This window comes from Gopherus evgoodei, chromosome 9 (genome assembly GCF_007399415.2).
Source record: "Gopherus evgoodei ecotype Sinaloan lineage chromosome 9, rGopEvg1_v1.p, whole genome shotgun sequence".
Taxonomy (NCBI): Eukaryota; Metazoa; Chordata; order Testudines; family Testudinidae; genus Gopherus; species Gopherus evgoodei.
In genome coordinates, this window is record NC_044330.1 from 7,245,668 (window position 1) to 7,271,418 (window position 25,751).

Below are 25,751 nucleotides of genomic sequence, written 5' to 3' on the forward strand. Positions count from 1 at the left end.
TATTTATGGAAGCAAGATGGTTTGTAGGTCATTACATTGGTTGATTTATGGTGCTGGATAGTTGGACTGTAAGCAGATCAAAATCAGTGCAGTTTAGAAGGTCTTGCATCTTTCAGTATCACTAGCTATTTCCAGTTTGTTTGGATATATATAATAAAGGATCAGAAGTGAACATTTCTCTGAAGATTAGGCAGGTGTGCTATAGGATGAGAAAACTAATGTATTGGGGGAGATTTTCAAAGGCTAATGGAAGTTAGGTGCATTAGAAATCTCCTTAGTATATTTGGCAGAACTGCACAAATTTATGCTAATATCAGACAAATAGCAACAGATACTACCAGTAACATCTGAGAACTACAGTAATAAGTGTATTAGAAATACACAGAGCTGTGTGCGCACAGGTGCACATCCTTAGATTTTAAAGCTTCTAAATTTACATGACACTTGTACTGTTTAATCTCTATATATGTTTGGCAATATTCCTTTAAATGTAAATGTAATCCCTCCCTTAACTAACCCACACTCTTCTTGCAATTTAATAAACCATGTTCCTCTGGGGCAGGAGAAGTGTGCTGTGCTTCTCCGCTGTGCATCTCCTGCAGCATCAGTGAGCTGAGACGTACTGATTTGAAGAGAGAAATTGGCCAAAAAGGAGATAGCTACGAGGCTCAGGTCTCTATCCCTCAGCAGCCTCCCTTCGTCAGCATGTGTTTTGTGGGGTTTGCACTCATTCTTAAGATTATACTGGAAAGAAAAAAATGCTGTAGCACCCACCCCACTCCAATTCCACCACCACATGCCCCAGAACTGTCTGCAGTTGGATCCCTGCCACAATCCACGTGCATTACAGGAAGTTTGCTGTAGTTTGTTCAGCCCCCATTGAAGGGGGCCCCTGACGTAGGAATTTAAAATGATTCATTTGTTGGGCACTCAGGCCCTGGGCTTCAGCTTACAGCTCACTAGTGTATTCTGCCAAACTGCTCTTTAATATGTAATGGTTCTTGAAGTCAAACGCTGTGTTCTGTCTTATCTCTCTTGGAACAAACCTGCTGCCTACCTAGATTTATTTCCCATTTCTGGTATTTTTATAATTCCACTACTATTGATATATGACATTGTTTATTGACATAAAATATTATACAGATTATATGTATTAGTTGTAAGTTCTTTGAGGCAGGGGGACTGCACCTTCTAATGTGTCTGCATGACACCTACCTCAGTTGGTCTCCAGTCTTAACTGAGGCCTCTGAGTGCTAAAAAATGGATTAGCTAATTCTAGTTAGCTGACCTAGCATCTACTTCCGTGTCTAACTTCCTCTGATGTTCACGCTGATTCAAATCTTTTTCAAAGCCGTTTTTTCCTAGAGATGCACTTTACCGTACAGTGTCTGCTCACTAAGGACTGAACCGAGGCCGAACAAACAGTGTCACTTGATTTCACTCTTTGATTTTTCAACTTGGGTCTTTTAAACATTTTGCAGACTCCGTTTTGCTCTAACTTTGTCCGTGGTATTAGAGAGGACGTGGCATCTGGCTTTATTCACAACAGTTTAGGACAAGAGAAATGAAGGTTATTCATGTTCAATTTAATTTTACTAGCTGATGACAATCTCCTTTTACTCAACTCCAGTGCAGTACTTAGAGAAATACAGGTTCACAGCATACTGAGAATTCAGAGCACTTACATATGCTGTGTTTGGAATATTCCTGCAGATTTGTATTTCCTACAGACAACATACAACTTTGCCAGTGGGCTCCTGAAAGCTCCAGAATTTTATGTGGAGACTAGTCTGTTTCCATTAGCCTTTCATTCATAATTCCATTATGGCCATCGAGTCATTCATTTTTATTCCCACTGGCTCTGTACTTTCTGTTAACAAACAAGTAAGGAAAACCTGCAAAATTCTACTTGCCCCAGGAGAATTGAATACCATTTCTTTATTATTATAATTCATGCAGAGTAGAGTGCACGAGCAGTTGTGTGTCAGGGCTAGTCAATTTTGAAAGACTGGATATGTTGAAGTGTTGCAAGCTCCTCCATTCACGTACCCTCACCCTCTTCAGTCCCTGCCAGGTACTTGGAAGGTCTCTAGCTCCATTGTACTCCCTGTCTTCAGGTGACTTACTCGTGTATCAAATCACGATGCCAAAGTTCGTTAGTTGTAAATGCCATTAAATAAATATATAAAACTGTCATATTTTTTGTTTCCTACTTTGTCAAAAAGGAGTTGGGGCAGGAAGGAGTTTGCACCCCAGTGGAAGTCAGCGGAACTTTGCGGGATAGATTGTTTACTTTTGTGGAGGAAAACTGATAATTAGATGAGAGAGGTGTAAAACAAACAGTTCCAAGGGGGGGAAAAAATGTCACACAAGTCAGCATCCTCTAATTGTTCCATTATTCCAAATGCCTTTTTCATGTCAGAAGGTTGTTCTGAGGGGACGGTGGATCTCTGCAGGTTGGGGAAGCAGTTAGATTGGAAGATGTGATATGTTTCAATGGCCTTATTTCTGAAAACTTCACCATTGGCTGGGCTTTTCTGGTGGGCTGTGTGTCTGGGTGCAAAACAAAAACAGATGTTAAGTTTCCTTTTTTCGTTGATAGGAAAGAATGCATCTTCACCATTGATCCATCAACTGCCAGGGACCTTGATGATGCCTTGTCCTGCAAACAACTTCCTGATGGTATGACATGTATCTTACAAAATACTCTCCCAGTGTTTATTTTTAGTATTTGGCACACACATTCATGTTTAATTTTCCATGCAAACCTGTTCTTCTTAAATGTGAGTAGAGTATTAAACAAGTTTCATTTTCTTCTTTTAATTGCCCTCTTTCTAAAACCTCTTAAAGCAGAACTCTTTAAACTGTATTCTTAACTCTTGGCATCAGTATATGCAGAACCAGCATGACTCATAATAAGAGTTGTAACTTCAGTCTTTGTGGGAGTTATATCTACTATAACAGACCTCATTTGGGTTTTAAGTTTTAGTAGAACTGCATGGTTTGGGATATGCTGTACCTGGATAAAAGAACATGATACCTTTTTGAAGGTCCTTGTTGGCTGAAATTCCCTCTTGGTATTTATTGCGGGAAAACTTGTAATACTTGCATGAGCAGTTTGTACCTCTTGAACTTGTATTTCGCTCTTGCTATTTGCCTTTTAAGTTTTGTGTTTTGCTTAGACTCATAGACTCTAGGACTGGAAGGGACCTCGAGAGGTCATCGAGTCCAGTCCCCTGCCCTCATGGCAGGACCAAATACTGTCTAGACCATCCCTAAAAGATATTTATCTAACCTACTCTTAAATATCTCCAGAGATGGAGATTCCACAACTTCCCTAGGCAATCTATTCCAGTGTTTAACTACCCTGACAATTAGGAACTTTTTCCTAATGTCCAACCTAAATCTCCCTTGCTGCAGTTTAAGCCCATTGCTTCTTGTTCTATCATTGGAGGCTAAGGTGAACAAGTTTTCTCCCTCCTCCTGATGACACCCTTTTAGATACCTGAAAACTGCTATCATGTCCCCTCTCAGTCTTCTCTTTTCCAAACTAAACAAACCCAATTCCTTCAGTCTCGACTTGAAACTATTATGCAATAGAACCTCAGGGTTGCAAACACCAGAGTTACAAACTGATCAGTCAACCACATGCTTCATTTGGAACCAGAAGTACACAATCAGGCATCAGCAGAGATGGGAAGAAAAAAAGAAAAGAAAAATAAATACAGTACAGTACTATGTTAAACATAAACTTCTAAAAAAAAATAAAGGAAAAGCAGCATTTTTCTTCTGCACAGTAAAGTTTGATAGTTGTATTAAGTCACTGCTCAGGTGTAAATGTTTGAAAGAATAGCCATCAGGTCTTGTTCAGAGTTACAAACGTTTCAGAGTTATCTACAACCTCCGTTCCTGAGCTTTTCGTAACGCTGAGGTTCTACTGTACAGTAAACCTCCAGGACAAAACATTCCATGAGCCAGATCCTGAAGATTTGACTTTTAGAGCTTCCCATTTGAATACCTGCACTGCCAAACAAGTAGTGGATGGACTTGAAAGAGTTCTGTTTAATTCAGAAAAGCTTCCATAGTGCATTTGATTTAGAAATATGGCATGATGATCACATTCATGCTAATGCAGATAATAAAGTCTCTATATTGTTTCTTTGAGATCAGCTGATGTGATTATACTGTGATGATTCACAGTAATGAGGAAGATTAGAGACATGATTCCAAAAAAAGTTGTTGGTAGATGTGTCTCCCACAAAGGTTTTTTGTTTTTGAGTAACACAGCCCATAAATTCTCATGTCATTCAGACCCAGGTACAGTGTAGTATAACAGGGCAATAAAACAGAGATACAAGATCACAGATGAAAGGAAATGCAGGCCAGTAAAATTATTTTTAATTATCTTGTATGCTAGCAGTTCTGAAGTAAAGTTAAATAACAGTATTGTCTTACTACCAGTCTGCACAAAACACAAGCAGATTTTTTTAGTCTTCAAAAAGTCCAGACTCTCTTCTATCAGAGGGGTAGCCGTGTTAGTGTAGATCTGTAAAAAGCAACAGAGAGTCCTGTGGCACCTTTAAGACTAACAGATGTTTTGGAGCATAAGCTTTTGTGGATGAATACCCACTTTGTCAGACGCATGTAATGGAAATTTCCAGAGGCAGATATAAATATGCAGGCAAGAATCAGCCTGGATTCTCTTCTGTTAATGCTATTGCATTGTTGCCTTTTGAACCATCTGTAAATTTAGAGTGAAACTGCAAATTGCAGCGCATTCAGAACTAAAAGGTGAAACTCTGGGCACTTTTGCATTGAGCTTGTATTGATCAGATTTGTAAGGATTTTAAAAGCAACTGCACCATTGAGCCATTCAATGTAATAACTCCTGGTTTATGTCTGCATAGTTCCCTCATCCTTAAAATGTTCAGGAGAAGGCATTTAAGGGGAATATCTACCTAGACTGGAATTTCTTCTTCCCAGCAAAAGTCCGCAGATCCATTCCAATGGGTCTTGTACCTGCTTGCAGCTCCTTGGAGACAGATACATGACCCGTCAGTCACGTCAAGCTGGGAGTGGCACTACTATTGAGGATGGATACAGAACTGGTTAAAGGGGAGACTACGATGGGTCATACTGAGGACGGTTACTAGTGGAGTCTTGGAACCAATTTTATTTAGATAGCTCCGCTTCCAGTGCAGCAAGGCTGGGCTGGGCTGGACTGGACTGCAGCTGGCTAAGCATGGAATGGATGGGACCAGGAGAGTGTTGTTTACAGCCCAAGGTCTATGAGTAGAGTAGGGGGGTGGGTCACCTAGCCATCACTGGACCTAGTTGCATCCAGAATTCAGTGAAAATACTGGTGTCTTACTCCAGATGAAGAGAACAATAGGTCACGGCTTCAGTCATGCTCTGTCTTCCATGGCCAAAAGCATGATTGTTGCTTTCGGTTCACAATGTTCTCCAGTACAGTAATATTTTTAAAAAATCAGAATCAAGGCAAGTGGCCTCATATTGTCCAAGAAGGTCCCAGTTCTTGTATCCAACTCAGCTGGCCACCACTGCTCAGTGCTGCCTCATGTGCAAGAGGAATCCACTCTCAAGGACCAAAATTCTGCACAGAAGCCCAGAGAAATTAAATCTAGTACGTGATATTTGAGAGGTACCTATTAAATTAGGGGATTTGGATGTGTTCATAACACACCTGTATTCCACAGGTGGCATCTTCGAGGACCCAGTCTATAGGTAAGGCCTAGTGCTAAATCATTATCATGGGTATTTGCAGTCAAGGCAAAGGCAAACCACACACACACACACACACACACACACACACACACACACACACACACACACACACACACACACACACACACACACACACACACACACACACACACACACACACACGTTACTGAAGGTCTTACAGTAAAGTCTTAATGTGAGCCTAAATCAGACCCTAAAATCCAAGTAGTAGCTATTTCCAGCTCACCAGAGGCAGCGAGCAGGAGCCAGATTGTCCTCTGATCCAGACATAAGCTTTCTAAGAGCTGCCTTACTTTTCAACTGTCTGTCAATGAGAGCTCCACTTTGGGAGCAAACTCTTGTACAGAGTGCCCAGATGAAGCACTCCTTTGATTCCTTGTCAGGAGTGCCTTGAGAATTTCTCTCTTTAAGGGATGTCATCCTGGTTGCAGTTACTTGGGCAAGTATCTTTTTCGGTTGTGCAAGTCTTATCTGGGAACAGCAGAACTGCCTCTCGCATGAGGGCAAAGTTTTGCTAAGAGTTAACGCAGCCTTTGTTCCAAAAATAAACCCAGTGATAAGAAATTATTATTTTTTTCATCTTTTTTTGTCCATATGTGAAAACATTTAAAAACACACCTGGCACATTCTTGATATCAGAAGAGCTCTAAAAATCACTATTGAATGCAGTACCCAATTCAGAAAACCTCTCTGGTGGTCTGCATCATCCATCATAAATAATAAAGAAAAAAAAAACCACTTGCCAAGGCTTTAGTTATTGGTGCTTTCTAAGGCTAGAAGCCTTCTCTCCCCTTGAACGTTTTGTGTTAATTTATTCAGAGCCATGAAAGCTTCCTGGCCTGAAGGACCTTATGCAATGTACAAAGAGAGACAGAGGCTTGTAAGTTTCACCACTGAAACCTGTGGACTTCACTAGTTCCTGTCATTGGAGGGAGACTTCTGTGTACTATGCTCACTCAGTAATTCATATATATAATTCATCTATTTCTGCCGGAGAGCCCACGGATCCATTACAATGGGAGATGCCCTCAGGGGAGGAGACAAGGAATGAATGAGGAGATAGATGCAGTAGTTTTTTGTAAATACATATTTGCTGCAGAATCTCTTGGCAAAATTAGGCAGCAGTTGGGAGCTTTGCTAGGATGTATGTCAGGAAATGCACTAGTTCAATTCTGGAACCATCTTATCTTGGAAGCTGCCTTTGATTAACTGTCATGCTCCTCATTAATGATACCAAGAAACATTGTGGTAAACATACTGTTCACTTCGATATATGTCTATTTTTAATACAATCTGCCCCAATAGTTCTAAAGCTGTTACACAAATAAATTATTTCCATACTGTACTTCGTTTAGATGGGCAGCAACACTTACAGAGTAGGAGACAAATCTGAATTGCAGTTAGAGCTCTGTCAATGATGTAGAAAACATTCAGTGAATAACTGAGTTCTTAAACAAATTCATTTTCTTTGTAGTCTCTTTGATGCTTTCTGCACATAGTCTAGTGAATGAGATTAAAACTGGCAGCCAGCAATGTGTATCAGAACAATTAAGTTCAAGCAAATATTGCAGAATGTTCCTGGAAAGCAAACTTTGAACTTACAATCATGAAAATTTTCACCAGAAAAGTGAACCCAAGAATGAGTCTCATCCAGTCATGGAACCGAAGCATACCATGTGACTAGTATGTCCAGTAAAACTGCTCAAATTTCAAATATTCGCCATGCTGTTTGTGGGAATTATTTGTAGACATTATCTGGCAGATTTCCAATACCGTATCACAGTTGGGTCAATTGTACATGTTTGTTGGCTACTTGCTAGAGGAAACGGAGTTGATATTGGACAAATTTAAAGGCATACAATTTCCTGCTCAGACTGTGGGAGGAAATAATTAGCTGAAGAGTATCAGTATATTTTAGGGTACGCTGCTAGTGGGTTGTCTGTTCTCTATGTGCATTTTGTGACTCCAATTTTGAAGTAATGTTGTTAACCATGTTTACAGAGTTGCTGTGTAACATCCCTACTAGAACCCACTAAATCACATTACCCACGTTGTTTTACATGGTGATTGAAAACCACCTCGGGTCTAGTGGAACTTCTTCCCCTCCCCTCAGCCCCATGTTATTTTACAAAATCTAGTTGCTGTTATTACTGGGAGAAAAATTCCTTACCTTAAGGTTGAATCAGAGCAGAATGTATCTCAGCCTATTATCACCATGGTTCCCCCTTGGTCTTCTCCCCATGACATTGGTGGGCTGTATTTTGGAGCAGGGCGTCCCACACAGACACATTCACCAGATCTCCTGGGTTTCATTGTTGTAACCTTTCCAAGGTCTGTCCGTCCCTTTCCATCCTCTCTGCTAAACTCTTTCCCAGGTCTGTCATCTCATCCCTTGACTTCCTCCTCTTTAGCCTTCCTGACACCAAAGCCTCCCATCTAGTCCCTGCCAGACTCTCACGTGTAATTGCAGCCATACTTACCCCTCCATACTCCCTCTTCCCTGGCTCACAATGGCCTCTCCAATCAAAGTGGTATCACTTGTACTTGCCTTCACTGGCCTCCATATCTTCTTAGGCCTGATCTACACTGTGGGGGGAGATTGATCTAAGTTACGCAGCTTCAGCTACGTGACTAACTTCACCGTGGTGAGTTGACTGCTGTCACTCCCCTGTCAACTCTGTCTGTGCCTCTCGCCGAGTTGGAGTACAGGAGTCGACGGGAGAGTGCTCGGGGATCGATTTTTCACATCTAGACTAGATATGATAAATCGATCCCTGCTGGACTGATTGCTGCCTGCCGCTGGTAGTGAAGACATATCCTTAGTCTCCCTTCTCCTGTCTTCTTTTGCCTCCCTTCATGCTGCTTTTTTGGATGACCCATTCCTCATCCCCATTTCTGTGATGTCTTTTATCTTCTCCTCTATTCCTGGAATGCCATTCTTCCTTATCAACTGTAGTGACTTATGGGTTGAATAAATCATTTAAAACCTCTTGTAACCCTCAGTACATGTTCACTAACATCTGAAGTGGCCAGATGTTCATCTTGTCTTTCAGTCCTTGTTGTTTTGCCTGCAAGCTGCACTGCAAACTCTTTGGGGCAGGAGCTTAGTTTTCATTTTGCAAAATGTCTTCGCACTTCTGTACTGCATTATAAGGCATAAATAATAATACTCTGGTCAGCCTTTTATCCAGCTTTGTCCCTCCTAGCTACTTGGTAGCTTTTGTTTAAATCATTCCTGAGCTGGCAATACAATAATAGAACTTTCAACTACTCCATTTGGATCCAGCAGCAATCCATGCAGCAACCTTCTTGGAGTAATGTGCTTAGAATAAACACTATAATACTGAATCGTGTTGGAACAAAAGTTACATTCTTTAAGTGTGGCACTTTCTTCCTTCCTTTGAGGAAAGGTGTTTAAGAGAAACAGATACCTGATGTTGACTGGAGAGAAAATGATGGAAACCACACATCAGTATGTGAGTCTTATGCAAAAGGACCATAAATTGCAACTTACGTAGGAAAAGGTTTTTACAGGAGTCAAATATGAATGAAAAAAAAAAAAAGACATGTAATCAGTGGGATTCTGGGGAACAGGCAAGCAGTTTTTCCTAGGTTATCTGATGTGGTTAGTTAACACAACTCAGTGTTACCAGTTGATTAACCCAGTGGTTTCTTGTTTGGGAACTGAACTATGTTATTTCACTGGGAAAGTGAAAGAGACATGTTACAATGATTAGAAACAGGTACATTTCCCTGGGTTTCCATCAAGTGCTTGTGGTTACAAATTCTTTGCAATATGCAGTATATATTCTGGTCTGTCTCAAACACAGATGGCTACTGTATGTATTCCCGTGTAATACTAGATAGATTGCACTACTCATAGTGTATCTTACACTTTTGTTGTTTTAAATGAAAATGTTGGTTATTCCTACGTTAGCAGGCATCACCTTTAATTTTTCAAGGCTAGAGTGGAATGGGATCATGAAGAGCTAGATCGTGTCACCCTTCAAATCATGTAAGGTGCTGTTCAGTATCAATAAGGGTATTGCAACCTGGCCCCAAATAAATGGTGGTTCAAGAGAAAATGTACTGTTCCCAATACAGCAGAACCTCAGAGTTCTGAACACCTCAGGAACAGAGATTGTATGTAACGCTGAAACGTTTGTAACTCCGAACAAAACGTGATGGTGGTTCTTTCAGAAGTTTACAGCTGAACACTGACTTACTACAGCTTTGAAACTGTACTATGCAGAAGAAAAAAGCAGCTTTTAACTATCTTAATTTAAATGAAACAAGCACAGAAACAGTTTCCTTACCTTGTCAAGTCTTTTTTAAACTTCCCTTTTCTTGTTTTAGCAGTTTACGTTTAACACAGGACTGTACTGTATTTGCTCCCCGTTCCCCCCACCCCACCCCCGGGTCTCTGCTGCTGCCTGATTTTGTACTTCCGGTTCCAAATGAGGTGTGTGGTTGACCAGTCAGTTAATAACTCTGGTGTTTGTAACTCTGAGGTTCTGCTGTACCTGGATAGTTTTGGTAGAGAAGCATGGGATAGAAGCTAATAGAGAATGGAACCGTGACCTGTTTTGGGGTAGCAGTTGTTAGACTCTAACTATAATCTTGTTCCTTGCATTTATTTAAAAGCAAGTTTTCATGAAGATTAAGTGAAAGCTTAAATTTTTGAATATGTGCACAATTCACTACGTGAAATCCTTCTGTAGATATAAATTGCATGACAACTTTGCATTGTGCCTTGGCTATTTTAAAAAGGACTCTGCTTCTATTCCAGAAAGCTAAAAATTCGAATATGGGCAATTTGAATTAGAGGGCATGCATAAGATACTTGAATTTGGTTATGCAAGCAGCAGCATAGACATTTAATAATGGTCATTTGGTTTGTTCTTGCCATGAGAATGAGCTCACCAATCAAAGTTACAGCTCGAACCAGGGTAAATAACTTAATAAATTCAGGCCTGGGACAATTCCCAAAGATTTAGGGGTACATGTACCAGTGGATCTTATTATCCATTTATGGGCATGGGGTAAAAAATTAAATCCTCAGAAAAATACCCAAAAGCAAGTGTTGAAGTCAGTGCAGTTCAGGAGTCTGGTAATTGGACAAAGGACTTCAGAGTACTTTTCATATACCACCTTTTGGAGACATCCTGCCTGGGATTTCCATTCTTTGCAAAGGGCCTTGAAGGTCAGATGCCTGAAGTGTCCATGAAGAAAACTTCAACCCATAGGCAGCGCATAGGAAAATCTAGTGGAAACTGGGCTTTGTCAGTGAATAGATCAGACTCTGAAGACCCATCTAAAGAGTAAACATAAGAGTACAAATGGAGCTGAAAATAAACTCCCACACAATTAATCTCATTCCTGAATTTCGTTCATTTTGTCCAAATACCAAAGATTCTGTCATAAAAAATATTCATCGCAAATACCCAGTTAGCTGGAGATTTGATTTAGTTTTTAATTTGCCAACTCTTAGGACTTTCAGATTTCAGTTATAGCGGAGGGGAAAAAGCCCCTTACAGTATAATTCAGTACAGTACCTCTTGGTCATTAACTATATGTTCATTACTTGGAAAGTGTAAAAACTAGTTCAGAAGTAAGCTTTTAGGAAGGGTATAAATATAAAGTTGAATGACAGGAAGATATGAAGGACAGAAAAAGAAATACAGGGAAAACTCTGGCTGCCACCTATCCTAAAAGAAGCTGAAATGTCAAGGCTGCTTAAAGGAAACACCTTCTATGCGTTTGGCTGTTACTGAATTGCAAGGTCTGTTTGAAGGGCAAGGCGCTTGCAGCTTGGGCAATGTGACTGTGTTCAATGTAGACATCACAAAAAGGACCCACTTAGTAGAAAAGAAACTTTGGTCTCTCCTCCCTTCAGACCTTCATTTCAGGAACAGGGCGACCTCCTACACCCAAAATGATTGTCATTTATCTTGAAGGCTGTTGGGTGCCACTTCCCATCTCTCTCTCGTCAATGAATGCCAATTTCCTGATAAAATAAGCTTCTTGATACTACTCTGATAGCAGTAGAAACAGTTTGTGGTCTGAATGCCAGAAATTTGTCCCTTTTCCCTTCACCACATTGGCTGTGAGCCTTGCTGTTAAGAAAAGTCTTGTTACAACCAATCTGTTTCCTGTGGCAACTTTCAGCTACTAGCAAGGAGTTCCTTCTGAGATGCAAATGTGTTTTCACAGAAGCACAATCACTGCTTCATTGACCTGCTTAACAACTTGTCTTAATGGGAGGTTTAATCTGAGTGCGTCTCCAGCTGCCATTTGTTGGGAAAAAGATCTGGAACAAAGATTCACTTTGGGCCCAAGTCAGAAATATTCGCCCAGACCTTCTATCTCAGGTGCTCCGTGCCTGGTTGATTCTGTGTTCAACAGAGAAACCAACAGTGTTTTTTCCTTCTTTCTAGTCCTTTGCGCATTATTTTTTTGTCTGTTGATCTTTTGAACAAAAAGCGAGTCTAACTGATAGTGCTACTTAAGAGAACTTGCTGTTTATACAATATCCAAAAGTTGGTAGGCAGTTTTGCACAGATGGTGAGAATAGGTTGATCAGATAGCAAGTGTGAAAAATTGGGACGGGGTGGAGGGTAACAGGCACCTATATAAGAAAAAACCCCAAATATCGGGACTGTACCTATAGAATTGGAACATCTGGTCACCCTAGGTGGGAAAACAGGACCCTGCGTCAAAGAGCTTCCTATCTAAATAGGTGACATCACAGAAATGGGAGAGTGCTTTCCTTCGCCCGCATCAATTTCCACCCCGGCCTCATCCATCTTTCTGCTTGCAATGTGTACACAGGTGTTGCCAGAGCAGACCAGAGACAGGGTCAGCTAGTCTGATATCCTGCCTCCACGGTCGATCAGGATTCGATGCTTCAAAGAAATAAGATGCTCTCTTCTCCCACCACCCTGGTGTGCCTGCCTGACCAATTGTGCAGTTCTCTCGTTCATCCTGATGCTCAGCACGAATAAACTTGTGTCTTGCTTTCATGTTTCTCTTTTACTTCTTAATCAGTGATATAAATAAAGCTCAGCTTCTTACGTGGGGTACTTGATCTCTGGGATACTTCTCTGCTTTGCCCCCTAGCCTGCAATTAAACATTTACTTCATACATACAGTACTAAGTTCTGTCCGTTTAAATATTTGGTATGTTCCTCCCGAGGGCGTTTCCCCTCTGTGAAAATATCAAACTTAATTTTCCAATAGGAACTCTTACGCAAAGGAGTTCTTACGTGCCTCACCTGAATGATCAAGATCACCAGCCGGGCAACGTCTTGCCAATTCTGTTCTAATTTATATCGACACTTTCTAGTTGGAATTCAGTTGGTAACCTTTCATAAAAGCATGAAGCCAACAAGCAGGCCGCGCTCTCTGTTTGAATACTGTCTGCTAGAGTATAAATGGTTATGCGCATACAGGATTTGAATGATTGGGTCTCCCTGCTTATGTCTGCCATCCCAATGGGAGACATGGGTTCTGTGGTCTTCCCTGGGGATATCCAGAGCCTCAGTCACCCACAGGTCTACTGCTAGTGCGTGAAACTTGGCATAGGCTTTTAGGAATCTAAGTCTCATGTGCAAGGTCAGTGGGCCTTAGGCTTCCTAAACCACTTAGGTGCTTGTGAAAATGTTACCATCCTGAGAGCAGCAGTACCTATTGTCATAAACTGGTTTAGAAGCAACCAATGCCCTAGTGAGCACAGAAATAGGCTCCTGAAATGCTGTGCTTGCCTGTTTCAGGAATGTGACATGGTATCACAGGCAGCTGGTTTCAAAATTCATCAGCAAGACTTGTCACAGGAGCTGAAAGTTCAGAGGACATCCCCAGTGGCTTCAAAGGTGTACACTGCTTTCCTGGCAAAGAATTGCAGTCTCATGACTGGTGCTCATTGAGAGCTTTCCACTTGCCCTTCAGAGCCGTTCTTAGCAGAGATTTTAAATGTCAAGTCTGCCCCTAGTATTTAAATCTAAACTTAAATGATTTGGCTTAGGATTTTGGCATATGAAACCAGGGCTCTCTAATGCATTGTTTGTAAAGTGCCAGGAGAAGCCTTGTTATGAAGGTGTACTACAAATTTAGTTTTGCAGTATAAAAGGTAGCTCTTAAACCCTATTATGGAAGGTTTTAGAACACTGGATGCTTAATTTATTAGCTGCTGTGGACAAAGACCGTATGTGAGTCTATGACAGACCCGCTTACAGCATTTAATTTACTAATAGATGGAGTTGGTCTCCTCCTCATAATTCTAAAACTATTTGAAGAACTGGTGATACATCCATGGAAATTCTGGAAAATGTTCCACTTAGAAGCAGTTTAGCTCCAATCTCATATTTCTGCTTTTCGTCTTCACTTGTTCTTTATCGCTAAGGCCACGTCATGAGAACATCTACTTCTGTTTTTTCCCCTACCCGAAGCCAATCCTAATCCTGTTGTAAAACTGCAGTCACTTCCGTATTGCTCACTTGATGTCAGAGGGCTCAATGACCTCAGGGTTAGAGCAGAAGGACTCTAAAATGCAAGTACTGTTGTCATGCAAATGCTCTAAGAGGTAAATAGAAGAGAGGTGGGGGTGTGCTGCAGAACTCCATGCTGGATTTGTGTGACTACACATGCTTTTTGTTGCTATGCTGTTATAAACACCTTTATACCAGTACAGCTGCATCCACACTAAGGCCTTAGCTACACTGGAGAGTTGCAGTGCTGGTAGTGGCTTTACAGCGCTGCAACTCACTCACCATCCACACTTGCAAGGCACATACAGCGCTGTATCTCCCTGGCTACAGCACTGGCTGTACTCCACCTCGGCCTGGGGAATAATTACTATAGCTCTGGTGATGCAGCGCTGCTGTGCCGGTGTGGCCACCAAACGCGCTGTTGTTGGCCTCCAGAGGTATTCGGAGGTATCCCAGAATGGCTGTTCAGCCACTCTGCTCATCAGTTCGAACTCTACTGCCCTGGCCTCAGGTGACCCGCCCTTTAAATGCCCCAGGAATTTAAAAAAATCCCCTTCCTGTTTGCTCAGCCAGGTGTGGAGTGCAATCAGTGAATCTTTCCAGGTGACCATGGCTCCACGCGCCAGACGAGCCCCAGCATGGAGCAATGGCGAGTTGCTGGAGCTCAGGGGGAGGAAGCTGTGCAGTCCCAGCTGCGCTCCAGCCATAGGAATTACGATACCTATGGGTAGATCTCAAGGGCCATGCTGGAAAGGGGCCACGACCGGGACGCCCTGCAGTGCAGGGTTAAAGTGAAGGCGCTGCGGAGTGCCTATTGCAAAGCCCGCCAGGGAAACTGCCGCTCAGGTGCTGCCCCCATGGTCTGCTATTTTTACAAAGAGCTGGACACGATACTTGGGGGTGACCTCACCACCACTCCGACGACTACGATGGACACTTCAGAGCGGGGGGAGGGGGAGGAGGAGGAAACAGAGAGTGAGGGTACTGGCGTGGGGGGAGACACCCTAGAGTCCCTGGAGGCATGCAGCCAGGAGCTCTTCTCAAGACAGAAGGAAGGTAGCCAGTCGCAGCAGCCGGTACTTGGTGGAGGACAAACAGAGGAGCGGGTTCCTGGTAAGTGGCTTTTATTTTCAGGATGGAAATTTTTCGGGAGAGGAGGGAGGGTTAGGGCTGTATACATGCATGCCTAGATGTGGAATAGTGCGTGATGTGGTCTATCACGTCACGGTAATCGGCCTCGGTAATCTCTTCAAAAGTTTCAGTCAGAGTGTGGGCAATGCGCTTGCGCAAATTTATTGGGAGAGCCACTGTGGTCCTTGTCCCAGTCAGGGTAACTCGTCCGCGCCACTGTGCTGCGAGGGGTGGGGGCACCATTGCAAGACACAGGCAAGCTGCACTGGGGCCAGGGCGGAATCCGCATTGCTGTAGAAGACCCTCCCGTGCTTCCCAGGTGACCCGCATATCTTCCAGGATCAACTCCTATGGAAAATGTTGGGATAGTGTTCAGTGTAGGTGCCCCCTGCAGCTGTTTGCTTTCCCCTACGCACAGAAACCCCGAGGACAGTAGAGCCCTGAAGCAATCAGTCCCCCTTACTCACCATTTCGGGGCTTCCGTGGGTTATGTGCGCTCTCTTTGGGATGGGAAAATTATGCTATTGTGAAGAATGTTATTCCTTAACTGTGTGGGAATAACTGTCTGGTATAAACCATGCTGCCTCTGTTAAGTGTTGCATTTTTTGCCTTTCCAGAAGCAACCTTGAGATCTCGGCTGCCCGTGTTATCAACAGCTCAAAGACTACAAAACCTCCGGAAGAAGCCGCGAAAAAGCAAAGAAGACCTGCTGCAAGCAGTTATGGAGCGCTCTGTCATAGAAAATCAAAAAGTGCAGGACTGGAGGGAAAGAGAAAGCAGGATCCGCCAGAAAAACGCAGCAGCCAGGAAGAAAAGCACAAAGCAGCTGATAAGCATCCTGGCGCGCCAAACGGACTCTATCCAGGCACTCATAGTCATGCAGGCAGAGCACTACGGCTCCCGTGCTCCCCCATCCCAAAGCTCTTTCCCTTGTGCCCCAATGTCAGCTCAAAACCCCCTTCCCCAGCATCCAGGTTCTTACCACCACCAGCTGCCTGCAACACCTGTACGTTCACCAACCAGCCCTGAGAACTACGACCCTTACCTTCTGCACTCAACCCCCATCACCATGCAGTATAGCCATCCTGAAGTGCAGCAGTCATTGCACAGCACTCCAGACAGGACATATTCAAACCTGTGACTGTACAGTTCCCCACCCCACCCCCCTGTCCTTTTAGGTTCCCAAAAAGTTGTGTCTGTCAATAAAGTTATTTTATTTTAAATAAATGAATTCTTGGCTTTGAAAACAGTCTTTATTATTGCAGAAAATCAAAGATACCTTAGCCCAGGAAAGAAACAGGCACTGCAAATCAGCTTAGGAAACACAGATTCCTACTAACATTGTAACCACTGCACTTCACTCCCGTGCAAGGCATCAAACATTACTGTTGGTTTTCAGCCTCAAATTCCTCCCTCAAGGCATCCCTAATCCTTGCAGCCCTGTGCTGGGCCTCTCTAGTAGTCCTGCTCTATGGCTATGCAAATTCAGCCTCCAGGCGTTGAACCTCGGAGGTCCATGCCTGACTGAATCTTTCACCTTTCCCTTCACAAATATTATGGAGGGTACAGCACGCGGATAAAGTCTAGCTTCCCATACAGAGATCGCCAGCGCCCCTTTAAACGGCCAAAAGCACATGCCACAGTCATTCGGCACCGGCTTAGCCTCTAGTTGAACTGGTCCTTGCTCCTGTCAATGTTCCCTGTGTACAGTTTGATGAGCCACGGCATTAACGGGTAAGCGGGGTCTCCAGGGATCACAACGGGCATTTCGATGTCCCCTACTGTGATCTTCCGGTCTGGGAAAAAAGTCCTGGCCTGCAGCTTCCTGAACAGGCCAGTGTTATGAAAGATGCGTGCATCATGCACCTTTCCAGGCCAGCCTGTGTAAATGTCAGTGAAACACCCACAGTGATCCACAAGCGCCTGGAGAACCATGGGAGAAATACCCCTTTCGATTAACGTACTTGGATGCTAGGTCGGGTGGTGCCAGAATAGGAATATGCGTCCCATCTATTGCCTCTCCACAGTTAGGGAAACCCATTTGTGCAAAGCCATCCAGAATGTCCTGCACGTTCCCCAGAGTCATGGTTCTTCTAAGCAGAATGCGATTAATGCCCCTGCAAACTTGCATCAACACAATTCCAACAGTCAACTTTCCCACTCCAAACTGGTTCCCGACTGATCGGTAGCTGTCGGGAGTTGCCAGCTTCCAGACTGCAATAGCCACCCGCTTCTCCACTGACAGGGCAGCTCTCAATCTCGTGTCCTTGCACCGCAGGGTGGGGGCGAGCTCCTCACACAGTCCCATGAAAGTGGCTTTTCTCATCCGAAAGTTCTGCAGCCACTGCTCGTCATCCCAGACTTGCAGGACGATGTGATCCCACCACTCAGTGCTTGTTTCCTGAGCCCAAAAGCGGCTTTCCACGGTGCTGAGCATTTCCGTGAATGCCAGAAGCAAGTTCGTGTTGTACGTGTCACGCGACTCGCTATCATCGTGGGACTCCTCATCACTTTGGATCCTAAGGAATAGCTCAACTGCCAAATGTGATGTGCTGGTGAGACTCGTCAGCATATTCCTCAGCAGTTTGGGCTCCATTTCCCACAGAAATCGCGCTGCACAGGAACCGTTTAGAGAATCAAGATGGCGCCAAACATGGATGGAAATACAGGGATTGCTGGGATGTGAAGTGATGCATCAAGGGGCGATGGAACAGGAAGCAGAATGACCTGCACCCTCCGCCTCCTTCCCACAACCCACCGCGCCAGAATGGGACGAGGTGCTCTGTGGGATAGCTGCCCATAATGCACCACTCCCAACAGCGCTGCAAATGTGGCCACACTGCAGTGCTGGTAGTTATCAGTGCGACCACACTGCAGCGCTTTCCCTACACAGCTGTACGAAGACAGCTTTAACTCCCAGCACTGCACACCTGCAAGCGTAGCCAAACCCTAAAGAACTGTTACTGCTTCAACTTGATCTGTTTCTAAACCGCTATAGTTAATGCGATACACAAACTGTGTGTAAATCAACCATTAATCAACAATGCTGTGGATGCACAAGGAGGAAGGGGGGAATACTGCTCTCATTCTTCTAGCAATATTGAAGTAACCGAGTAAAAAGGGGCATGAAAAAAGCCTTTTAATCACTGAAGTGAACATAGATGAGTGTGAATGAACACAGTACACACAAGGACCAACTCTGTTGAATTATGAGCGGCTGTTTTCACACAGGCATTTTTCAGAGTAAAACAGCACTGCAAGAGCGAGCTACAAAGCAAGCAGGAGTTACAGTATTCACAGATTGGTGTTCGGTGCCCTCACTAATCACACTAGTGATATTAAAAAAAATGTTTAATTTATAGCTTATTTTTCTCCCTTTCTGTGCAGTCCTCTTGGAACTTCCTGGTTCTCAGAAGAGATTCTTGAATGCATCGTTGCATGCATCGCTCATGTGCTTGGCTGTCCTGATGTGTTCTCACATATTTTCAGAAAACCAGGAAGTACAAAGACTTTCAAAGTGGGAGAAAACAACATTTTAAGATTACACGTCTTTCTTTGTTGGTTCCCTACCCATCCTTTGTTTGTCTTGTCTATTTAGATTTGTAAGCTCTTTGGGGCAGAGGCCTACCTGCTTGTTGCTGGCTCATGACTGTATTTCGCATCTGGCAATAATTGTTTAAAGCCCCAGTTCCTGGATTTCTGTGACTAAGTGAGGTAAGTTTCTAGCCCCCATAGATGCAGAAAGCAGTTTGAAAATGTGAACCCTGATGGCTATGATGCCAGAAAACAAAAATAACCTAAAATTTGTAAAAATCTTTTATTTTTAAGTAAATCTCATGATTTTGGGGGTTTGATTCATGATTTTTGAATGCTTGAGGTTAGAAATATTGCTTTCTTTCACTATAGGTAGATACAGTGCTTAGCAGATTTCGGATCCTGTCTCAGCTGAGGCCTCTTGATGGTACCGTAGTACAAATAATGAATAATTAGTGATCTTATAGAATTGTGGAGAGAGACTCAAGTGCCTTGAAGACCTCAGAAAGGCCATTACTGAAAGGAGAGGCCTCTTTATGGGGTGGGAAGCAGGAGAGTTGTACCTGTCATGGCAGGTGCTGGGGAGCCTTTCTAGTTCTGATCTACAGTAGAGCGGTTTGGAATGGAACCTCCCCTGAAGCTGACACCTGCTGAGAAGCTTGGTGGGACATGGCACCTCATCTGTATCTTTCCCATGTAGTGTTGTACACTATGTATGCATAGCCAGTTCTTGCCTCTTTTCAGGGTGTTCACTTTAGCAGACATTGCATACTTAAACTTTCTACCCCCCAGCTCTGTGGGTTCCAGAAGTGAAGATATAGGAGATCTTTTAGAAAGTAATGTTCACGATGACGATTGTGTGAAAATGCTAACTTAGCTCCACACTTAATCATCCACTAACCCAAAACATGGGACTGTTTTTATTGCCAAAAGTTTTTCCTCCAAGTTTTATGTCAAAGGAGCTGATAACAGGAGGGTTTAGTGAGAGAGGAAAAATATTAATGACTGAAAATATGTGTAGCTGTACTTCAGAGAGCTGGACCAGCATCATGTGCCATTAAAAGATTTAGAGTTTCTTGGTAAACAAGGCAATAGATTCATGCCCGGTTGCAATGTGGTTTCAGAAACCAAAATGGCCACAGGGCATGCAAATAAGATTTAAGCATTTTCCCTTCATGAATTTAAAATAAATGAAATAAAACACATCTTTTGTTTGAACAATAGCTTTGCATTCTGGGCTAGAAAAGTGACCTCAGCTGACAAATAAAAGCTGTTCTTTTTGTCTTTCAGCTTCAGAGCAGTCTAAATAACTTACTCTTTGGTGGGCAGTTTTTTACAACTACTTTTCTTCCACCATATCTTCCAAGCCAGGCACTTTAGTATATGAAACTTGGAGGTATGATTGTAATCCTTGTTTGCTCTTCTTTGCTACTGTGATGATCTTGCTGCTGCCTAAAATAGGTAAATATGTCACCAGACCTAATGCCTCTAGTTGCATCCATTGTGTGAGGATTCTCTGAGGCAGGAACGTCATGTAATAGTGTATATAAAAGCACCATGAATGCCAGTGGTGCTAGAGAAGGTTAGCAGTAATGAGTTCCAGTCATTTCCCCACGACTCAGTGAACTCAGAGGGTATGTCTAGCTTCCCAGCATGGCTAGTGAGAGATGCGCTAGCACGCTAAAATTAGCAGTATGGCCACAGGTGGCCTGGATGGCGGCTTGTGCTGGGCACCCAACTACAATTCAGCCCAACCCCCAGGTATATACTCAAGCAGCTTGCCAGAGCCGCCCCCCCATGCCTCTGCGGTCACACCACTATTTTTAGTGTGCTACCTTGAGCAGAGCTAGCATGTGTCTGTCTGCTTGCACTTGGATGCACCCTCCCAGGGGCTGGGTAGACATATCTTAAGTGCCATCCACACGATGCCATGTAACCAATGGATACTATTTTTTACTGATAACAAGTCCTCCCAGCCCTCCTACCTCTATTTATTTCATCCACCTGTTGCATCTTATCCTCGTTCTAGAATGGGAGGTCTCTGTGGCAGGGACTGTCTTTTTACGTCTCTGTGCAGCACCTACCACAGTGAGACCCTAATTCTTGCTTGGGGCCCCTACGCTTCTGTAGTGCTAATAGTAAGCAAACATCAATTAGTCATTTGTTTCAGCCATACTCTTGTTTTACGTTTTCAGATGAACAGTAGCAGAAGCGTTTAAGTCCTCTTTTCTCCTGGTGGTGGAGGTCGGGTAGAAACCGGGAGGAAATGTACAAATTCCAAGGAATTGTCATCTGCCATCTTATCCTCATGTTGTGTTTTGAGCTTCGTGGCCACGAAATGTTTGCTTTTTCCTATACAGTGCATGCCAAAAACCTGTGCAATGTTAACTTGCTTGGTCGCCTTCTCTGAATATGAATATACTACCAGGATGTTGTCTTACTTGCCGTTCCCATAAATAGAAACTTCAGCTTTCAAAGTCCTAGAACAAATACTTGACACACATCGCTGTGTTGGCAATTCTTGCTGAGCACTTGCAGATTGAAAGAGCCTTTTCTCTTCTCTCCCCTCTTTAATCCTTTTTTCAATAATGAAGGAAAAAAAGTTCTTCAGACTGTTTTTGTTCAAGAAAGTGAGATCATCAGCGAAGAAGTCAAAAACAAGAGCTCACTCTTACCTCTCCTGTGAGGTGCCACGTGTAAATGTTCACATTTGATTTCAGCATCTGATCAGCTTTGCGTCCATACAACATCTGGGAGTGGGCTCAAACAAATTAGATTTTCAAATCAAAGAGTGAGCCCTCTCTAAAACCAACTGGAGCCTCTTAAAGCATCATTGTTAGCTCTGTCATTTGTTAAACTTCTGTATGAGATCACACACTGTATTGCAGGAACTTGGAGATGGCACAAGTCCATTATTTGTGTCTTATCCAGCCTCTAAATTGTTGTTAAACTAGCAGTGAATTGTGTTGCTGGGAAAGCCTTGCTGTCTTTCTGCAAGGTGAGAAACAGGATTGTTTTTCGGTTGCAGCGTTTCTACGATTGCATGTAATCAGTGTGATGACTGCAGCTACTGTTAATCTTGCAAAATGTGTTAGCCTAAAGGAAGGTTTGCTGGGTGAAACAAATCATTTGATCTGTTTCTGCTTTGTAGAGCTCTGGATGAAAACTCGTCTTTGTTGGTGGGTCTTCAATGCAGTTGTTCGGTTTCAAGCAGTTCTTCTTTCTCCCTCCAACATACATGGCATAGTCTATATTCCCTAATCCATAGCATCTAGTAACCTAGTTTTGTCCAGCCCTAATACTAAACTTCTCATCTGCATGCGGCATAACTAGAGATGGCATTGTCAGAATGGGAGTGAAGAATCTAGTTTTATCTCTGTTATAGCTGATTAGTTTTAGATGAGATAAAACCATGAGGTCCTGACTACTCTTGGCCATCAAAGATCCCATGGCACTTTTCACTGAAGTAGATGTTGCTTAGATTCCAAGCTGAATAATCTGCCTGACTAAATTCCTATACGTTTATCACTGGGTGCAGTATTCTTCTTTACGTCTGATCTTAAACTTCTGTTGAAGGTTGCTGTGGCTTGAAAACAAGTCTGTGTTGCTGTGCACTGCTGTGGTTGCATTGTATCTTTAAAGGTAGCTGCATTTCAGTGGTGAAGCAAGTCTGTATGGTTTGTAAAGCTTCTTTGGGAAGATAGGCTGCTCGAGAAACTCAATCAGGATGGAGCATTGAATCCTGGGACATGCTGCCTCCATTGACTCTGAAATTGTACTTCCTCATCCAACGTGGATGTGGGCTTCCTTGTAGAATGCAACGGGCCATAAGTGGCCTGCACTGTTCTTATCCTTACTTTTCCCAGAGGCCTCTGTTCTCAGTGCTGACATGTATTTTTCTGACCTCAACATTTGTCCTTTTTTATAACTTGAATGTGCTAGTCTGACACTTCTCCCCTTTCTGCAGATTGCACGCTCTTTTGTCCTTAAGAAATAATGTCCATATTACCACCTTTCCTTTTGGGACATTGAAACAAAAATCAGTTCGACAAAAGACAACAATACCCACAAATCCGGAGGGGAATTCTGGGAAACCACATTATTCTGTCCACAAAGATCTTCCATTTTCCTAGCAAATAAACCAGAAGAAAGCGATTGGTAGTTATTCTTGTGCAGCGTTTGCAGAACAGACTAGTATGGTATTTTGTCTAGGACATATTAAAAGCAGGGGCTTAAGAGAAGTCATATTGGCTGATTACAGAAATCTCTATACTATATCTTAAAGTTCTCTTGGACTAGATTTGGGGGGGGAGGGGCGCTGGAGGAGGGGAATGAGTGAGTCATACTTTTAGCAACACAAACCTGAGAGCTGCCAGTGCACATTATATCAATATATGTAACAAAATATTTACTTAGGGTTTCCATTAAAAGTTCAGACGCGGAGGGTTCACATTGACCCCTGCTTTTAGAACCTCTGGTGGGAATCCTGAGTGAAATTTAACTCTGTTCAATGTGTTTTTATTGGCTACCTTCATGTTTTTATTATCTCATGTAATGAGATCTCTCTTGGTTTGTCGATTTTTCTGCTAAGGACAAAAAAGTTCACATATGTAACGGTGCGCATATTGAATTAAGGTGTCGTTAGAGTCATGATGTAATGACCCCTTCTCCTTTTCCTTTGGTCAATATTTGCCTGTAGGGTCAATGCATTACAATATTGGCTTCAAAAGAAATCAGTATTTTTTTTACCTTCTGAAAGTGTTGGCTTCAAATGCTTGTAATATTAAAACTGTTGGTAAAACTCTTAGTCTTAGACTTACTGTCTAAGTAGTTTCAGGTTTGGGCTCTTGATCCATGTAGAGCTGCTTTCAGGGCATCTGATAATATCACAACACAGCTGTAGGCAGCTTTCTGAGCTGCACCATTTGATCTTTAATCTACAGAAGTTTCTCCCAAGCTTTCTAATGATTTATGGAATTTGTCCCTCAGTGTGGGATGGGATTATTACACTCTCCCACTGCGGCCCATTGTATTTACTCTCTGCAGGCCACTTGAATGGAACACAGGTTAGATGGACAAATTTAATTCCAGCATTCTCTCTTTCCTGTACTTTTCAGCTGCCTTCATATATGCTTATGTATAACTTTCAGTTCCCAGGATATTAAACTCTAGCACAGAGGTGGGCAAACCATGGCCCGCGAGCACTTCCCCTGCTGTTCCCCCTCCCCCACAGCCTCAGCGTGCCATGCTGCCAGCACAAATGCTCTGGGCGGCCAGGCAGCACAGCTGCAGGGCCGCGGCCTGACCCAGTGCTCTGTGCTGCATGGTGGCGTGGCTGGCTTCAGCCGGCCGCCAGCCACCGCTGCTCAGGCAGCGTGGTAAGGGGGCAGGCAGCAGGTGGGTCTGGGTACCGGGCAGGGGAGTGTGGCAGTGTGGATAGGGGTCTGGGCAGTCAGAGGGCGGGGAATGGGGGGGTGTTGAATGGGGGCAGTCAGGAAGGGGGGGTGGGATGGGGCATCAGGGGGCAGTCAGGGGCAGGGGTTCCGGGGGCAGTCAGGGAGAAGGGGTGGTTGGATGAGGCAGGGATCCGGGGTGGGGGGGGCAGTCAGGAATGAGAGGAGGGGTTGGATGTGATGGCGGGGGACAGTCAGGGCTGGGTGGTTCTAGGGGTGATCAGGGGACAGGGAGCGGGGGGGTAGATGGGGCAGGGGTCCTGGGGAGGTGCCATCAGCGAACAGGGGCGGTTGGATGGGGCAGGAGTCCCAGAGAAGCGGGCCGTCGGGGCGAGAAGCAGGGATGGGGATAGGGGGCGGGGGCTGGGCCATGCCTGGATGTTTGGGGACGCACAGCCTCCCCTAACCAGCCCTCCATACAATTTCAGAAACCCGATGCAACCCTGTGACCAAAATGTTTGCCCACCACTGCTCTAGCATCATCAGAAGGGTGTGCAGTCAGATACATTGCAGTGCTTAGTGATTGTATGTGTTTATGATCAAATTACACTTAAAATACAGAAATTAGGTGAAAACGATAATGCTGTAGATTCAGGCTTTATTTTTACACCTGCTTACAAAGCTGCCCCGTACTGAGCTTTTTACTGGTACAGAGTTAGTGTATATTATATATTTATATATATGGATAAATATCTGTAATAGAAACAGAGTCATTATCCAGGGTGAACCCTGTTTAAATCACTGTAAATCTATTAGCCCAGCTCTTCATGAAAAAACAGACAACACTTATAGGGCTCCTTGAAGATCAACAAACCAGGCTCTGTTGGACTATGGGATTAAATTACTTCCCAGGCTAAGGACACCTGTTTCATAGTAAACACCTTGTGAGCAGCCACCCTGGCTTTAAACCAACGGGCTGCTAATACCTCCTTTAATTGTAACTGCAACAGTATCATGCAAGAGGAGTGCTGGGCTTTCAGGTGTCCAGTGTCTAAGCCAATTAGGGCTTCATGGGTCACAAGCTGCAATTTATGCTTCACCCGGAAATGAAATGGAAACTCGTGCAGATCTCAGAGCCGACAGTGTCATGTTCTTCCTGCTTGAAGTACTACATAATAAGCCTGCAACTGCATTCTGTACTACTATACATTTCTAGATGATTTTCAGGTGCAGCCCATGTAAAGTGCTTTGCAGTGCCCTGATATCAAGGTAACAAAGGCCTGGATCATTGTAACAAGGTCCAGATTTGAAAGACATGGTCACACACTTCTTACTAAGTGCATATTCACTTGCAGTAACGGGGCCATATCGGTACCTAGATAAAGAGAGAATTCTTAGTCCCAGACAAAATTCTGTGGCCCCCAAATTATAGTCTCTGCAGTGC

At 43.5% G+C, this 25,751-nt stretch overlaps 1 protein-coding gene across 3 annotated transcripts in view; it reads left to right on the forward strand.

The window, feature by feature from the left end:
• The window catches only part of DIS3L2 (DIS3 like 3'-5' exoribonuclease 2), a 288,983-nt gene that overhangs the window by 143,603 nt on the left and 119,629 nt on the right, over window positions 1-25,751 (forward strand). For all 3 annotated transcript variants that reach the window (XM_030576508.1, XM_030576510.1, XM_030576511.1), the window contains one exon: window positions 2,603-2,682. In XM_030576508.1, the coding sequence (XP_030432368.1) occupies window positions 2,603-2,682 (80 nt within the window). The remainder of the gene's footprint in view (window positions 1-2,602; window positions 2,683-25,751) is intronic.